General features: G+C 40.2%; 1 protein-coding gene across 1 annotated transcript in view; it reads right to left on the reverse strand.

The window, feature by feature from the left end:
- Window positions 1-1729: 1729 nt before the first annotated feature.
- Window positions 1730-18419, reverse strand: part of CENPW (centromere protein W) — a 39972-nt gene continuing 23282 nt past the window's right edge. Inside the window, exons 3-4 of the mRNA XM_081529813.1 lie at window positions 12995-13060; window positions 1730-3359 (exon numbers count right to left, since the gene is read on the reverse strand). Of these exons, the coding sequence (XP_081385939.1) occupies window positions 12995-13060 (66 nt within the window). The 3' untranslated portion in view covers window positions 1730-3359. The remainder of the gene's footprint in view (window positions 3360-12994; window positions 13061-18419) is intronic.

Raw genomic sequence — 18419 nt, forward strand, 5'->3', positions numbered from 1 at the left:
CACCTCCACTAGCTTTGTTCATAGCAAAGCTTCATAAGGCCTATTTGATTTCACATTCCAGTATGTCTGGTACTAAGCGAGTGATCACACCATCATGGTTATTTGCGTCATGAAGATCTTTTTTGTATAGTTCTTCTGTATATTCTTGCCACCTCTTCTTAATATCTTCTGCTTCTGTTAGGTCCATAACATGTCTGTCCTTTATTGTGCCCATCTTTGCATGAAATTTTCCCTTGGTATCTCTAATTTTCTTGAAGAGATCTCTAGTCTTTCCCATTCTATTCTTTTCCTCTATTTCTTTGCATTGATAACTGAGCAAGGCTTTCTTATCTCCCCTTGCTATTCTTTGGAACTCTTCATTCAAATGGGTATATCTTTCCTTATCTCCTTTGCCTTTTGCTTCTCTTCTTTTCTCAGCTATTTGTAAGGCATCCTCAGACAACCATTTTGCCTTTTTGCATTTCTTTTTCTTGGGGATGGTCTTGATCACTGCCTCCTGTACAATGTTAGAACAGTCAAAATCATAGAGACAGAAAGTAGAATGGTGGTTCCTGGGTCTGAGGTGAGAGGGAAAAAAAACACTGTTTAACGGGTATAGAAGTTCAGTTTTACAAGATGAAAACAGTCAATGAAGATGGATGGCAGTGATGGTTATACATTTTGTATGCATTTAATGCACTGAATTATACACTTAAAAATTGTGAAGATGGTAAATTTTGTGTTATGTGTATTTTACCACAATAAAAATAAACTGCAAAAACCAATGTATCTAAAAAAGAGAGAGAGAATAATCGGGATGCATTGCAGAAAATGGATCATAAGATGGCAAGAACTGTTATAGTAAACCATTTTGATTTGCTAGAGCTGGGTATTATGGAACTCAAAATCTTAAGCCATGAAGATAATTGACGTAAGTTTACACACATAAAGCTCCATTGCTCTCACAATGTAAACTAGTTTGAGTAGATTGCATGAGGCTGAGTTTCAGAGAAAAGAGAAATGTACTCTTCTCTTCAGAGACAGAAATGGAGGGAGAAGTGGTGGACAACAGAATCCCTTGAGATGGCTTGGGGAAATCCATGCCTGGTTTACTAAATGAAGACTCGGGAGGTAGAAACCTCATGAAAAAGTTTCCTTTTTAATAAAGGGAAAAAGGTATGGCTTCAGCAACATTTAAAAAGTTTAACCAGCCCCATCTTCCCCATAAGGTCCCACACTGCAATGTCATGGCAGCAGCAGAGATGGCTGGAAATTATCCTGTGTTGGAAGGAAGTTGGAAGCAGTTAGAGACTGACAGGTAAAATGTAGCAAATGCACACAGAAGTATTATGCTACAGTTAAAAGAAACAGATCATGTAAACAAAGCTACAAAGATGAATCTTAAAATGATAGGGTTTAGGGAAAACCTCAGAAATAGAATGAGATCTACAAGCTTACCATTCATATACTAATCCACTCCCTTCATAACTATCAAGTGTATGAAAATTCTTTGAATGCTTGTTTTTCCATCTATTCATTAAACAAATATTTAAGCCCCTGTTACGTACCAGCCCCTAGGTACGTAACATAGCCCCTAGGCTATGTCCAGGCTATTCAGCATTGAATAAGGCATATGTATGCCCTCAAGAAGCTTAAAATCTACTAGCAGAGGCAGAGAAGTATATAGTCAATCACAATGCAATTGAGTAATTACTAAACTTTATTTATTCTCTTTCTTACCTTTTTCATGTTTTTCCAGGTGACATGTCAGTTTCATAAATGACAGAAAGAAATTTCACACTTTAGGAGGTACCACAATAAGTGCCTAAGAATTCAAATGGCTATCATAGCCTTTAAGTATGTCAACCAAGTGAGCAATGTCTTATACATTACCTCTTAGACAGCTGAAACTCATTAGTTGTCTTGGGCAGTCCCATGAAAAACGTCCTCCACCCAAACATGAACAACAGTAGGTCCTGACCTTAGTCAGAAAACAGACAACCAAACGTCCTGTGTGCTATCCATCTGTGGTATTCACTACGACAACAAGAACCACTTCAAAAAACAATATGTGGCATTTGATAAAATAGAAGGTGCTGGAGGGAAGAGGCCATCAGTTCAGTGAAATTAGATCCAGCTGTAAGCCACTCAGGCCAGGGCTATCTGTAAATCGCTTTTTTCCCTGCCCTGTACATTATTTAACAATCTACTACAGATCACAAGAGCACAGCCAAAAGCCATATGTTTGGCATCATGTGGACAGCATCTGGTATTTTTTAAGATACAACTAAAAACGTTGAAAACACAATAAAACAACTGTCATTCACTTAATGCTTGTGCTTATATCTCAGCTCATGGATGGTTTTATGACAAATAAACAGTTGTATAAAGTCTCAGTTTAGTCACCTTCCTTTATATATTTCTTTCCTTGGTGAATTACACTTTCATCTTTCCTTTTGGCTTTGTCCAAGTGTGCTTTTATATAATGCATGTGTGCTACTGTAGAAGGTGAAACATTGCTGTATAAGCAGAACGAAACTGTCTTTTAAGGTAGCTTCAGCCAAGTCATCTACATGACAATAAATATTATTTACACTCAATTCTTTTTACTAAAAGTCAGGATGGGTCTGGTTAATATGTTTCATAATGTCTAGAATTCAGGTTTATATTGGAGTAGTAAGGGAGAAACAAATGTGGTTGGCACTTGGGAAAGAGTACCTGGGCAATTTTGAAGGCCCTTCTAAATGATATATGAACTACCATTCCAGATCAAGTCTACCCTTTTATTTGAAAACTCATTTAGGTATTCTGACAAGTATACCTGTTAATAATTGGTAGCCCCAAAACAGTTTAGGTAAATCTTGGAAGAGTTGTAAGCCTCTTACTTATTGATTTAGGAAGACACTTAAGCTCTTGCTTGAACAAATTAATAACACTAATTCACTTCTTTGCATCTGTCCATACAGTACTGCTGTTAGCTTTAAAACTCTCAGATAGGGACATGTTAGCTTTCTCAGTTTGGATGTTCATTAAGGATAGTATACTAATTGCCTTTAAAAGCATTTAATATGTTACATCATATCGTGAAACTGTTAAAGTTATTATGACAGGTTTTTAATTTTAGTTAGAAAACCAAAGTTTAAAAATAGAAACTCTCTTCTGTAAAATTTGTATGTAATTTCCAAAATCAAAGTACATTGAGTATTAAGGTATGCAAAATCAAGGTACATCACATTTAAATTTGACTCCTCTAACCACTTTTTCATACTCTAGACATTTTTTCACTGTCATTTATTTGGAGGAGTTGCCAAGATGTGGCCTGGTCTGGCAGATACATAGATTTCATGTCCCAGAAAGATTTTGGTAGAGTTCACTGAGAGCTAGAACCAAAAAAAAAAAAACCAATTAGGATAGAGTTTTTAGCAGAAAGTAGAAAGGTTTAGCGGAGAAGGCAATGGCACCCCACTCCAGTACTCTTGCCTGGAAAATCCCATGGACGGAGGAGCCTGGTGGGCTGCAGTCCATGGGGTTGCTAAGAGTCGGACACGGCTGAGCGACTTCACTTTCACTTTTCCCTTTCATGCACTGGAGAAGGAAATGGCAACCCACTCCAGTGTTCTTGCCTGGAGAATCCCAGGGACGGGGGAGCCTGCTGGGCTGCCGTCTATGGGGTCGCACAGAGTCGGATATGACTGAAGCGACTTAGCAGCAGCAGCAGCAGCAGAAAGGTTTAGACTATACTTATATGGATAAAAACTAGAAAACAATCTTATTAGTTATTTAATTTATAACTAAAATTAAGTGATCATACTTTGGATTCATCTTTTTGTTAAGACACTGAGTTTCTTAGTTTGTGCATGCGTGCCAAGTTTCTATGGTTGTGTTCGACTCTTTGTGACCTCGTGGACCATAGCCCACCAGGCTCCTCTGTCCACAGGATTTGTCCAGCAAGAATTCTGGAGTGGGTTGCCATGCCCTCCTCCAGGGGATCTTCCTGACCCAGGGAACCTGCATCTCCTGTGTCTCCTGCGTTGCAGGTGGATTCTATACCCCTGAGCTACTGAGGAAGCCTCCTTAGCTGTGTTTCTCTAAATCTCTAAATAAATCACTGAGTTATTTAAAAAAAAATGTAATTCATCTACAGTAAGTTGTAAGTAATTGTTTAATTAGTGGTCATGTTTAATAGTGTTATTACATAGATTAAGTTCCAAAAGCTTGGCTCCATTCAAGTGGAGAATGTCATTTCAAATCTTGTTGCTTCTCACTTTTGTGCTTCACACAATTCATCTATATGCCAACCATAGTGCTTATCAAGATGCACTATAATGACTATTAATAGATTATTAATTCTTCAAGACGATGTGCCAAGGCCATGTCTTATTCATCTCTGTGACCCTAGTATTGACTTTGAAGAAGCTGACAAGGGGAAATAAAAGTATTGAATGAAAGAATAAATTATTTGACAATAAAGGGAAAAGCCAATTTGGGGATTGTTTCTCTGATGTACACTGTCCAGCTATTCAATCATCTCAAAAATTAAACACTAATCTGTTTAAGGGCTTCCCAGGTGACTCGGTGGTGAAGAATCTACCTGCCAATGCAGGAGACACAGAAGATACAGGCTCAATCCCTGGATCAGGCAGATCCCCTGGAGGAGGAAATAGCAACCCACTCTAGTATTCTTGCCTGGAAAATTCCATGGACAGAGGAGGCTGGTGGGCTGCAGTCCATAGGGTCACAAAGAGTTGGACATGACTGAGCAACTGAGCACACACGTGAAAATCTGTTTAAGGCTCTTGCCTACCTGAAGCATAAGACCATTAAAATGGCAGAAAACAGTATACAGGAATATGTGTAAACTCACTGACACAGTATACAAGAATGGATCCAAAGAAATGAACCAAAAAGAAATTAAAAAAAAAAAATGTTCAGAAAAATGGAGAGTGAAAAAGTTGGCTTAAAACTCAGTATTCAGAAAACTAAGATCATGACATCCAGTCCCATCACTTCATGGCAAATAGATGGGGAAACGGTAAGACTTTATTTTCTTGGGCTCCAAAATCACTGCAGATGGTGACTGCAGCCATTAAATTAAAAGACGATTGCTCCTTGGAAGAAAAGTTAGGACCAACCTAGACAGCGTATTAAAAAGCAGAGACATTACTTTGCCAATAAAAGTCTGTCTAGTCAAAGCTTTGGTTTTTCCAGTAGTCATGTATGCATGTGAGAGTTGGACTGTGAAGAAAGCTGAGTGCCGAAGAATTGATGCTTTTGAACTGTGGTGTTAGAGAAGACTCTTGAGAGTCCCTTGGACTGCAAGGAGATCCAACCAGTCCATCCTAAAGGAGATCAGTTCTGAATATTCATTGGAAGGACTGATGTTGAAGCTGAAACTCCAATGCTTTGGCCATCTAATGGGAGGAACTGACTCACTGGAAAAGACTCTGATGCTGGGAAAGATTGAAGGCAGGAGGAGAAGGTGACGACAGAGGATGAGATGGTTGGATTGCATCACCGACTCAATAGACATGAGTTGAGTAAGCTCTGGGAGTTGGTGATGGACAAGGAAGCCCAGCGTGCTGCAGTCCATGAGGTTGCAAAGAGTCCGACACAACTGAGCTGAACTGAGCTGAACTGAGGTGATCCCTGACCCAGGGATGGAACATGTGTCTCCTGCATTACAGGTGAATTCTTCACCACTGAGCCACAGGGGAAGCTTCCAAATCACTTTTACCTTTAATATAATTCTATATTTCAAAAGAATGTATTTATATTGCAATTTCTTGATTTATAATATTTATATATTATCAATTAAATTTCGGGTTATATATAAGTTTATTAGCTTATTTACAAGACTATCTCTTCACCTCTTTCTTCCCAATATGGGAAGTGGATACAATGATCATGATGATCATGGCGGGGGGCGGGGGGAGAGATGGGGAGGAGTATGTAGTGCCCTGCTGTTGCTTCAGTTGTGTCTGACTCTTTGCGACCCCATGGACCATAACCCACCAGGCTCCTCTGTCCATGGGATTCCCTAGACAAGAATACTGGAGTGGGTTGCCCTGCCCTCCTCGAGGGAATCTTCCCAATCCAGGGATTGAACCCATGTCTACTGTGGCTCCTGCATTGTAGACAGATTCTTTACTGCTGAGCCACCAGGGAAGCCAAAGTATGTAGTAGATGGTACCAAATGCAGTATTTTGAGAAGATGCCAAATCAAAAACTTGGTCAACTTCCCATCAATACAAAGAATGAATCAGAGGGAAAGATCCTGGAGCAAAATCAGCAGAATAGAGCCTGGGAAGCCCAGTCAAGAGAAAAGATTAGAAGTGAAACTGGGATTCGGGGAGATGATGGGGAGGAGGGGGTGCAGACAGATAGACAAATTTTCTACACCCACAATAACCCCTGGCAACTCTTACAGAGATTAGAACTGGACATGAGAAAACCAGTAGAAAAACTAAACTATGGTAAAAAGTACAGTAAGATTTTTTCTCTTAAATCATTTCAATTTCGAAGTAATTTATAGAAAATAATATGTTGGAAACACTGTAAAGTCTGTCACCAAATAACCAGTTATCCTAGTGAACGCTAACATTTGGGAGCCCTGGGGCAAGAGCAAGAATAGCAAGAACAAAAATGGAAGCCAACACACTATATTCTATACATTTAAAAGTTATAAATCAAGTCAACTTTTAAACAGAATATACTGTCTATTTACACTGACAAATATAATTTCATAACAGAGAGAAAATGTGCAAAGCTATGTTTTTTTATACATAAATGAAAGAAAAATAATGGATAATTAAATTTAATAGTTTTCTGTGATTGTGGGTTTCATTGTCTGCCCTCTGAAGGATAAGAGGTTTATGGAAGCTTCCTGTTGGGAGAGACTGACTGTAGGGGAAACTGGGTCAGGTTCTGATGGGAGGGGCAATTTTCTACTGATGGGCAGGGCTGTGTTCCCCCCCTGTTGTTTGACCTGAGACTAAACTATGGTGGAAGTAATGAAGATAATGGCGACCTCCTTCAAAACGTCCCATGCACCCATGGGACCACAGCCTTGTCTAACTAAGAAACTATGCACCATGCCATGTAGGGCCACTCAAGATGAACAGGTCAGGGTGGAGAGTTCTGAGAACACGTGGTTCACTGGAGAACAGAATGGCAAACCTCTTCAGTATTTTTGCCTTGAGAAACCCATAAACAGTATGAAAAGGCAAAAAGATAGGACATTGAAAGATGAACTCCCCAGGTTGGTAGGTGCCCAATATGCTACTGGAGAAGAGTGGAGAAATAACTCCAGAAAGAATGAAGAGACAGAGCCAAAGCGAAAACAACACCAGTTGTGGATGTGACTGGTGGTGGAAGTAAAGTCCGATGCTGTAAAGAACAATATTGCATAGGAACCTGGAATGTTAGGTTCAGGAATCAACGTAAATGGGTAGTGGTCAAATAGGATATTCCAAGAGTGAAAATCAACATTTTAGGAATCAGTGAACTAAAACGGACTGGAATGGGCACATTTAATTCAGATGATCATTATATCTACTACTGTGGGCAAGAATCCCTTAGAAAAAATGGAGTAGTGCTCATAGTTAACAAAAGAGTCTAAAATGCAGTTCTTGGGTACAATCTCAAAAATGACAGAATGATCTCTTGTTTGTTTCCAAGGTAGGCCATTCAATATCACAGTAATCCAAGTCTATGAACCTACCAGCAATGCTGAAGGTGAAGTTGAATGGTTCTATGAAGACCTACAAGACTTTCTAGAACTAACACCCAAAAAACATGTCCTTTTCATTATAGGGGACTGGAATGCAAAAGTAGGAACTCAAGAAATACTTGGAGTAACAGGCAAATTTGGCCTTGGAGTACAAAGTGAAGCAGGACAAAGGCTAACAGAGTTTTGCCAAGAGAACTCACTGGTCATAGCAAACACCCTCTTCCAACAACACAAGAGAAGACTCTACACATGGACATCACCAGATGGCCAATACCAAAATCAGATTCATTATAATCTTTGCAGCCAAAGATGGAGAAGCTCTATAGAGTTAGCAAAAACAAGACTGGGAGCTGACTGTGGCTGAGATAATGAACTCCTTATTGCAAAATTCAGACTTAAATTGAAGAAAGTAGGGAAAACAACTAGACCATTCAGGTATGACCTAAATCAAATCCCTTATGATTATACAGTGGAAGTGACGAATAGATTCAAGGGATTAGAGTTGATAGACAGAGTGCCTGAACAACTATGGACGGAGGTTCGTGACACTGTCAGGAGGCAAAGATCAAGACCATCCCCAAGAAAAAGAAATGCAAAAGGGAAAAATGGTGGTCTGAGGAGGCCTTACAAATAGCTGAGAAAAGAAGAAAAGCACAAGGCAAAGGAGAAAAGGAAAGATATACCCATTTGAATACAGAGTTCCAAAGAATCGCAAGGAGAGATAAGAAAGCCTTCCTCAGTGATCAATACAAAGAAATAGAGGAAAAGAATGGAATGGGAAAGACTAGAGATCTCTTCAAGAAAATTAGAGATACCAAGGGAACATTTAATGCAAAGATGGACACAATAAAGGACAGAAATGGTATGGACCTAACAGAAGCAGAAGATATTAAGAAGAGGTGGCAACAATACACAGAACTATACAAAAAAGATCTTCATGACGCAAATAACCATGATGGTGTGATCACTCACTTAGAACCAGACATACTGGAATGTGAAATCAAATAGGCCTTATGAAGCTTTGCTATGAACAAAGCTAGTGGAGGTGATGGAATTCCAGTTGAGCTATTTCAAATCCTAAAAGATGATGCTGTGAAATTGCTGCACTCAATATGCCAGCAAATTTGGAAAACTCAGCAGTGGCCACAGGACTGGAAAAGGTCAGTTTCATTCCAATTCCAAAGAAAGGCAATGCCAAAGAATGTTCAAACTACCATACAATTGCACTCATCTCACACACTAGCAAGGTAATGCTCAAAATTCTCCATGTCAGGCTTTGAACTTCCAGATGTTCAAGCTGGATTTAGAAAAGGTAGATGAACCAGAGATTAAATTGCCAACATCCGTTGGATCATCGAAAAAGCATGAGAATACCAGAAAAACATATACTTCTACTTTATTGATTACACCAAAGCTTTTGACTGTGTAGATCACATCTAACTGTGGGCAATTCTACAAGAGATGAGAATACCAGACCACCTGACCTGCCTCCTGAGAAATCTGCATGCAGGTCAATAAGCAACAGTTAGAACTGGACATGGAACAACAGACTGGTTCCAAATTGGGAAAGGAGTAAGTCAAGGCTATATATTGTCATCTAGCGTATTTAACTTATATGCAGAGTACATCATGCAAAATGTACTGGATGGATGCACAAGCTGGATGAAGCACAAGCTGGAATCAAGATTGCCTTGAGAAATATCAATAACCTCAGATACACAGATGACACCACCCTTACGGCAGAAAGTGAAGAACTAAAGAACCTCTTAATGAAATTGAAAGAGGAGAGTGAAAAAGCTGGATTAATATTCAACATTCAAAAAACTAAGATCATGTCATCCAGTCCCATCACTTCATGGCAAATAGATGGGGAAACAATGGAAAGAGTGACAGACTTTATTTTCCTGAGCTTCAAAATCACTGCAGATGGTGAGGGAAACCGAGTAATTAAAAGACGCTTGCTCCTTGGAAGAAAAGCTATGACCAACCTAGACAGCATATTAAAAGCAGAGACATTACTTTGCTGACAAAGGTCCATCTAATCAAAGCTATGGTTTTTCCAGTAGTCATGTATGGATGTGAGAATTGGACTATAAGGAAAGCTGAGTGCCAAAGAACTGATGCTTTTGAACTGTGGTGTTGGAGATAACTCTTAAGAGTCTCTTGGACTGCAAGTAGATCAGAACATTCAATCCTAAAGGAAATCAGTCCTGAATGTTCATTGGAAGAATTGATGCTGAAGCTGAAACTCCAATACTTTGGCCACGTGATGTGAAGAACTGACTCCTTGGAAAAGACCCTGATGCTGGTAAAGATTGAAGGCAAGAGGAGAAGGGGATGACAAAGGATGAGATGTTTGGATGACATCACCGACTCGATGGACATGAGTTTAAGCTAACTCCAGGAGTTGGTGATGGACAGGGAAGCCCGGTGTGCTGCAGTCCATGGGATCACAAAGAGTCGGACTCAACTGAGCAACTGAACTAACTGAAATTTAATAAGTATTATAGTTGTGTAAGTGGTCTGTGGATGGACTGAGTAATAAAATAAACAAATCCATAAATCATTAATTTTTTATAAAATCATTTTACTTACCTTAATTTCAGCAAAGCCACTATTACAACAGTGTCTTATAGAGGCCCCTGTTTGTTTACCCTGAATACTAGTTGCACCATACTTGGTGCATAATAGAATCTTAATAAATACTTGTTAAATAATGAAATATTTTGTGCCTACTACACATTATGTGATGGGGGCTTCCCTCATAGCTCTGTTGTTAAAGAATCTGCCTGCAATGCAGGAGACACTTTTCGATTCCTGGGTCGGGAAGATTCTCTGGAGAAGGGAATTGAAACCCACTCCAGTATTCTCACCTGGAGAATCCCATGGACAGAGGAGCCTGGTAGGCTACAGTCCATGGTATCACAGGAGTTGGACACGACTTAGCGACTAAACCACCACTACCACACATCATGTGATGTGTTAGCCTTAGAACAGGGAGTGCTTCCTGCCCATGACCTCATGGAGACATCTAAAACATGATTCACATGCCAGAGTAGGATTTGTCAACCTCTTCAGTCCTTTGAGTGACTTCTGTGACAGCTCAACCTAAAGCAGACAGAATCCTCTGTCATGATCGGCGTTAGAGACAACAGCATGGCCACTGCTCATCACTAATCTCAATGGTGGCTTTCTGGATTAAATCAGTACCAGATCTGAGGTCTCATTATTTCTATTCGATACACAATTTGAAAGCAACCCAGCGAATCTGGGAGAACCATTTCAGTACTATGACAGACTTATTCCAGCTTCAGTGTGGAGTTTGGCTCCTTCTCTCCCTCTGCTCCCCAGCTTAAATCAGCTGTCAGTCTCTGTTCCAAATTGGAGTCATGCCACAAGCATTTCCCCTGGCAATGAGTCATTTCACCCATATCTTTAGGGGATGGTGGCAGAACCCATGAACTCAAACTGGAGGGTAGGTCATTTGAAACTAGGTTCAGTTCATCAGCTGCCAAGATCTGATTGAAATATTTAAATCCATCTATCCAAGTTTCAGATAATTTATAGAGACTTTATAAAAAGAAAAATAAAGATTGTTACAACAAAATGAAACACATTTTTGGAAAATGCCTACTTTTATAACTGTCAAAAATTATAGTTTTCATGGAATTATACTATAATTCTTTTGATTTTTCTTTCTCCAGAATAATCACACTTAGCCAGACTGCCAGCCCAGGTAATTACCTGAGTATGTTGACTCATTTAATGTCAGCATGGAGCTTTTACCAGTTATGAGTAAATAATGTATTTGTACAACTGGAAGTGGTTTGCAACAAATTTGACTTATCAAGCAATACCAAGTTTAGCACTGATAAATATTAGTAAAATGTTGGATGGAATTCAGACCACATTGGTTGGAATAAATCAGTGTAGGTTTCAGGGGAAGCAGAACAGCATATAAAAATCAAAAGCATTAAATTCACCTAAAAGGCCAATCTGACAGCACTGGGGGCCAGTATCTTTTCTTCATTCCTAAAGTACATATAATGTAGACTTCAGGCTCAAGTATTAGCAAAATCTCCTCCAGTATTCTTCTGATAAATTTACCCATTTTCCATGAAGGAACATTTTACAAGGAGAAAAAGGCAAAGTCTTGACATCATAATTTTAGGGGTTACTCTTACAACTTTTCAACAATTTTTCGTGGGATTATGGGAACCTCCACCTTCAGTTTCATGTATTTGGGACTCCTTAGAGATAGGAAATGGCAACCCACTCCAGTGTTCTTGCCTGGAGAATCCCAGGGACTTGGGAGCCTGGTGGGCTGCCATCTATGGGGTCGCTCATAGTCGGACACGACTGAAGCGATTTAGCAGCAGCAGTAGCAGCAGAGATAGTCTATTACCTGTATAACCCATGTCCTTCCCAGAGAGGACTTGGTACCAAGCTGGTGCGCTGCTATGCTTAGCAAGTAGATTTATTAGTTACTATCACTGATTCATTTTTCAGCATTACATTTTTTATTTGTCAATCTCAATAAATAACAATTAACACAGAATTAGCAATCAGCATAAAGAGGCCAGATGCACGTGTGCATGTGTGTGTGCTAAGTTGCTTCAGTTGTGTCCGACTCTTTGCAACCCTATGGACTGTAGCACACCAGGTTCCTCTGTCTATGGGATTCTCCAGGCAAGCACACTGGAGTGGATTGCCATGCCCTCCTCCAGGGGATCTTCCCGACCCAGGGATCGAACCCGTGTCTCTTGTGTCTCATGCACTGGCAGGCAGGTTCTGTTGTTCACTAGCAACAGCTGCTGCTGCTAAGTCGCTTCAGTCGTGTCCGACTCTGTACAACCCCACAGAGGGCAGCCCACCAGGCTCCCCCATCCCTGGGATTCTCCAGGCAAGAACACTGGTGTGGGTTGCCATTGCCTTCTCCAATGCATGAAAGTGAAAAGTGAAAGTGAAGCCGCTCAGTCGTGTCCGACTCTTAGCGATCCCATGGACTGCAGCCTACCAGGCTCCTCCATCCATGGGATTTTCCAGGCAAGAGTACTGGAGTGGGGTGCCACCGGAAGCCCAAAAAGACCAGATACTGAAGTACCAATTATTTATCTACCAAAAAGAAAATGCTTCCTGAGATGTAACAACGTATCAACAGAAAAGAAAATGTTTATTTCTTCTACACTTAAAACCAGGTCAAAATTCTTTAAGTTTTAATATAAAATGTATTTTCATTTACAACACTAGTAGCTAACCTCTCCTGCTTCTTCTTTATTCACTTACTTATCCATGAACTTCTTCTTCCATCAAGAATCTGTAATGGATTTCCTCTTCCTCCAAGGAGTGCAGCTATGGGAATCAGGAACAATATTTTCAAATTGTCACAGAAATATGTCTGACATTATGCATTCTATGATTCTTATTGTGTGCACACAGCTCTGATTCTCTTCTGGACTTTAGTTCATACCATCAACATAAGATTAATAGCTCTTCCTTGTTTTATGCACCCAACGTGCATTCGGCAATTTATCACAGCAAGAATGAGTTCTGAAGCACTATGATAAAATATCTCACCACATAGCTTTACTTTATTCAGGGATAGAATGTTTAAGCTCAGTACATTATTTTTGTTTTGTTTCCATCTGTAGTGGTTGAAATAAATGTAATGTTAGAAAGAAACTCGAGGGACATTTTAACTTTAATGGCCCTTGTATTCGGAGTTATAACTAAGTGTAAAACTACTAAAATGAAGTTGGTGTACCATGGTTTTATGGTACTATAACAATTACCTGGGAATTGCATCCATGCTGAGAAACTCCACAAGTGATCAATCACTGTGGACTCTGCAGCAGAAAAGCACTAATACATGAAAATTGTATCTCTGTACAGAGTCACTAGTAGTCAGATGACAAATGCTTACAAGGCAGGAAATACAGAAGCATCAGAAATAATGGCACTTAACATTCACGCATACTCAACTCCTACCTTCATTCCAGCAGGTTAACAGTTGGAAGTATTTTGGTGGAAAAGTTTGTTTTCTTTGAAACAAAGGAAGAGATAATTTGTAACACTCAGACCTTAAGAGTGTTGGGTACAGCCAAGGCTGTAGCTAATTTGGGGTTTCAGAGATGGAAGAGCACCCCCTGGTTATTTCATACCACTTCCCCCTTTGAAGGAGTTCTTCAGCAAATATTTACCTTGTCATCATGTGTAACTTGGGCAATACGTCCTGAGTATTATAGGGTTATGTGTTCCCCACTGTGGGTTATTCACAAAATTTCCTGAAGTTGTGTAAAGCAAGTCACTGTGAAGGTTCTCCAAGGTTCTGGTTGACTTACGTTTGGAATAAGTCTTTTGTTGTTATTTGCTTTCTGACAGAGGAACTGGAAATTGTCTGGACTTGGAACTGACTTTGTAATGCTTGGATAGTGCTCTTAAAGTGTGTGGTGTGTTAGCATGTGGTTTACTTATGCAAAACAAGACAAAAGATGAATTTAAAGTACATTTAGGTGTGTTTTTGAGACAAGTTTCTAACAGTCCCAATTTTAGCCAGACTCACACTGGCTAAAAAAATCTGGCAATGTACTTAAATACCACCTTCTACAACCTGAGTTTAGCAACACTGTGGAAACTGTTACTAGGTTTGTTTCTCCCTTCCTCCTCATATTCACTTATTAAAAAAGGGTAGCTTACTTAAGAACCACATCTTGAAAATTAAGTAGACAGTGACAGCACTTGTCTGCTACTATATTTTACCAGAGATTAAAGTATTTTCAATAGCAGCAACTCAAACCTACCTCAATTCTGTAGCAAATAATTCTGGACTATTTCCTTTACAATAGGAAGCTGGGGGTAGATAAACTGATGCATATGTAAAGTGGTGAGCAGTTAATTGGAAAATGCATGTTTCCATAAAAGGATGCACTCTTTACCTTAAATTGTATCTCTGTAATTATTCGTATAACTTTAGTTGAAGGAAAGCAATATAATGTGATACTCTTCCTGAATAAAGGTCTGGGTCAAAGGGCTCTCCTGCTCTCCCCAATTCACACATCCCCCTTTCTGCACACAACTAGGAGAAAAGACCCTGCATTCTTTTATCTCTCTCTCCAATTTCTAAAATTTAAAAATAAAATTTAATTAAAGAATGTATTTAATTGACATACTGCTGAGTTCCTTCACCTATAAAAATAGAACATCACCTTTACCTAAAGATGTGTGCACACAGACTGAACTGCACATATAGAATAAATTAATCATGTGGCAGTTTTATCAAAATGAGAACCAGTGTGCCACCCATAGCACCATCCTAGACACACAGAAGCCCAAGGGTGCTGCCATCGGCACAAGGCATCTGTGTTCTTCCCACCTTCTCTCCTTTTATTAATCAATGGTACTTTACTTATCTTGAGGAATAGTTTTCTGCTGGCAGTTCCTAAGTTAACGAAAAGTATTACACACCCTTCAGTTTGCCTTTAGGGAATATTTAAGTGTTTTAATAATATAGCTAGAAACATGATTTGCATGGCAGCATGCATGCGTGCTCAGCTGTATCCAACTCTTTGAGACCCCCTGCCATTGACTGTAGCCCGCCAGGCTCCTCTGTCCATGGAATTTTCCCAGCAAGAATACTGGAATGAATTGCAATTTCCTACTCCAGGGGATTGAAACCACATCTCCTGCACTGGCAAGCAGATTCTTTACCATTGCGTCACCTGGGAAGCACTTGTATGGCAGAATTAGCCACAGAAATTCTGACAGTGGTCATTCCTAAGAAATGCCCAGTTCCAAAACTTCAGTTGCAGTAACTACTCTGGCTGTGCTCTCTTAACCATCCTGGCCCTTGCCTTGTTAACTCTATTACTGTTCATAGGAGATCTAACTGGCTAATCTAACATTAATGACAGGAATGACAAGAGAAGCTATTTATAACGTAGTATTATATAAAACAAAATGTAGATGGAATCCCAGGCCAGGAATATGTTGACCTTGAAAGACGCCCATCCTATCTCAGAAGGAAGGTGTACTGCCTGGTACACTTGTATGCCTATGTCCTAAGATTTGGTCTGGGAGATGAAAGCCACTAAGAAAGTATAAATATACACAAAGATACACGGCTATCAGCTTGGGTAGACTATAAAATCCTTCCTCTTCCGTAGCAAATTTTTATTTCATTTATTCACTTAGTCATTCCTAGCACCAAGTAAAACTCATAAGCACAGCCATATCAGAACTGGGTATCTCAGCCAGTTTCAGCTGCAGGACATGCATGCTGTATTTACTGATAGCTTCCTATTATGAGCCACTGCAATTTGAGACCTCTGCAGGGTCAGTCAAGGACACAATGAGAACTAGTTCTACACACCCCTGTATAGGACAGAAAAACTAGATCTGAGTATTTTAAATGGACCCCTCATTTGCCTCCTCAAAAGGATAAAAAAAATTAGTCTCATCAGTGAATAGGAGTAAGGCAGCCTATGTAAGGCTTGCATAAAGCTAAAGTAGTGATGAGTAACTGAGCGACTTCACTTTCACTTTTCACTCTCATGCATTAGAGAAGGAAATGGCAACCCACTCCAGTGTTCTTGCCTGGAGAATCCCATGGATGGGGGAGCCTGGTGGGCTGCCATCTATGGGGTCACACAGAGTCGGACACGACTAAAGTGACTTAGCAGCAGCAGGAGCAGTGATGAGTAACAGAGAAAAGGGAAAAATCAGAAACAAATGATACGAAAAAAAAAAAAACAGGAGAGGAATATGGGCAAGAAACAACAGAGGAAGTAAAGTAGGAGAGAAAAGAGGGCTGGAAAAGGTGTGAAATGCTGTGAGGCCCAAGATAGGCACTCACTAACTGGTCGACAGGAAAGGGGAAATATGTAGAGAGCAAAAATGGGATGGACAAAGGGGTAAGGGGCAGAGAGCATCCAGTTCAGTTCAGTTCAGGTGCTCAGTTGTGTCCTACTCTTTGCAAACCCATGAATCACAGCACACCAGGCCTCCCTGTCCATCACCAACTCCCGGAGTTTACCCAAACTCATGTACATCGAGTCGGTGATGCCATCCAACCATCTCATCCTCTGTCGTCCCCTTCTCCTCCCGCCCGCAATCCTTCCCAGCACTAGAGTCTTTTCCAATGAGTCAACTCTTCTCATGAGGTGGCCAAAGTATTGGAGTTTCAGCTTCAGCATCAGTCCTTTCAATGACTATTCAGAACTGATTTCCTTTAGGATGGACTGGTTGGATCTCCTTGCAGTCCAAGGGACTCTCAAGAGTCTTCTCCAACACCACAGTTCAAAAGCATCAATTCTTTGGCGCTCAGCTTTCTTCACAGTCCAACTTTCACATCCATACATGACTACTGGAAAAACCATAGCCTTGACTAGACGGACCTTTGTTGGCAAAGTAATATCTCAGCTTTTTAATATGCTAAGTTGGTCATAACTTTCCTTCTAAGGAGTAAGTGTCTTTTAATTTCATGGCTGCAATCACCATCTGCAGTATAACATGCCATTATATGTTGATCTCCTAGCCTGGCTTCCCTGGTAGCTCAGATAGAAAAGAATCTACCTACAGGAGACCTGGGTTTGATTCTTGGGTCTGGAAGATCCCCTGGAGAACGGAATGACAACCCACTCCCGTGTTCTTGTCTGGAGAATCCCACGGACAGAGGAACCTAGCAGGCTACAGTCCACTGGGTCATAAAGAGTCAGACATGACTGAGAGACTAACACCTTCACTCTTACTCTCAGCCTGGCACCTGCCTTTCTAAATCTTTCTGTGTATTCCAAATATTTCAAACATAGGGCCCTTACTATAGGAAATTGCCTTCCAAGAACATAGAAAGGTTAGAAACAGTAAACTGCAATACAAAAAGAATCCAAGTGAGAAACATAAAGGAGAAAAAAAACAAGTGATACCAGAGAACACGGGATATTAATACTCCTAGCTGGTAATACTCCTAGCTGGAGCCCATGAGCTCACATTTCCTAAAACATGACTGGAAATGCTCTCATATTCCCTTCTGTATTCACAACAAGAACAACCAATACTGCTTCTCCCTGACTGCTCAATTCACGAACTATCTCACCCACTGCTCTGTCCGTCACTTTCAGCACCTGCTAGCTGTGGGTTTCAGATGTAGGGATTTTTCTGCTGTTTTTCTATAATCTTATCTTCAGTTAGTGTCTGCTGGCCTCCCATTGGAAGTACCCAACAGGAAGTCATTTGGCAATTGAACTGGAAAATTAGAGTTTGTACATCCCCAGCCCAGCAACACACAGAGAGCATCCAACATCTCACCAATTCCTTACTTCAACCTAATGCAGGTGGCTATCATCTCTGTTGACTATTGTAACGTAACAGCTTCCTGACATCCTCCTAGCCCTTGCTCCTCTACACTTTCTCTTCCATCAAGAATCAGAAATAAAAGCTAAATTATAGTCATGTCACTTCCCTGCTCAAAACATTCCAATATCTTCCCTCCTCACTCAGAATAAATTTCAAAGTCCTTATTATGGCCTCAGATGCCACACGTTATCTGTTCTAACTTATCTCTTCTTCTGCATGCTACAGCAAGGCTAATATTCTGTCCCTTGAATACATTAGGTTTACTTTCTTCTTCAGGGCTTTTGTGCTCCAACCAGATCTCAAAGCTGAATCCTTCTCATAATACAGGTCACAGTTCAAAAGACATCTTGACTTGTTTCTA

Source organism: Giraffa tippelskirchi, chromosome 9 (genome assembly GCF_054371585.1).
Source record: "Giraffa tippelskirchi isolate mGirTip1 chromosome 9, T2T-mGirTip1v1.2.pri, whole genome shotgun sequence".
In the NCBI taxonomy this organism is placed as follows: Eukaryota; Metazoa; Chordata; class Mammalia; order Artiodactyla; family Giraffidae; genus Giraffa; species Giraffa tippelskirchi.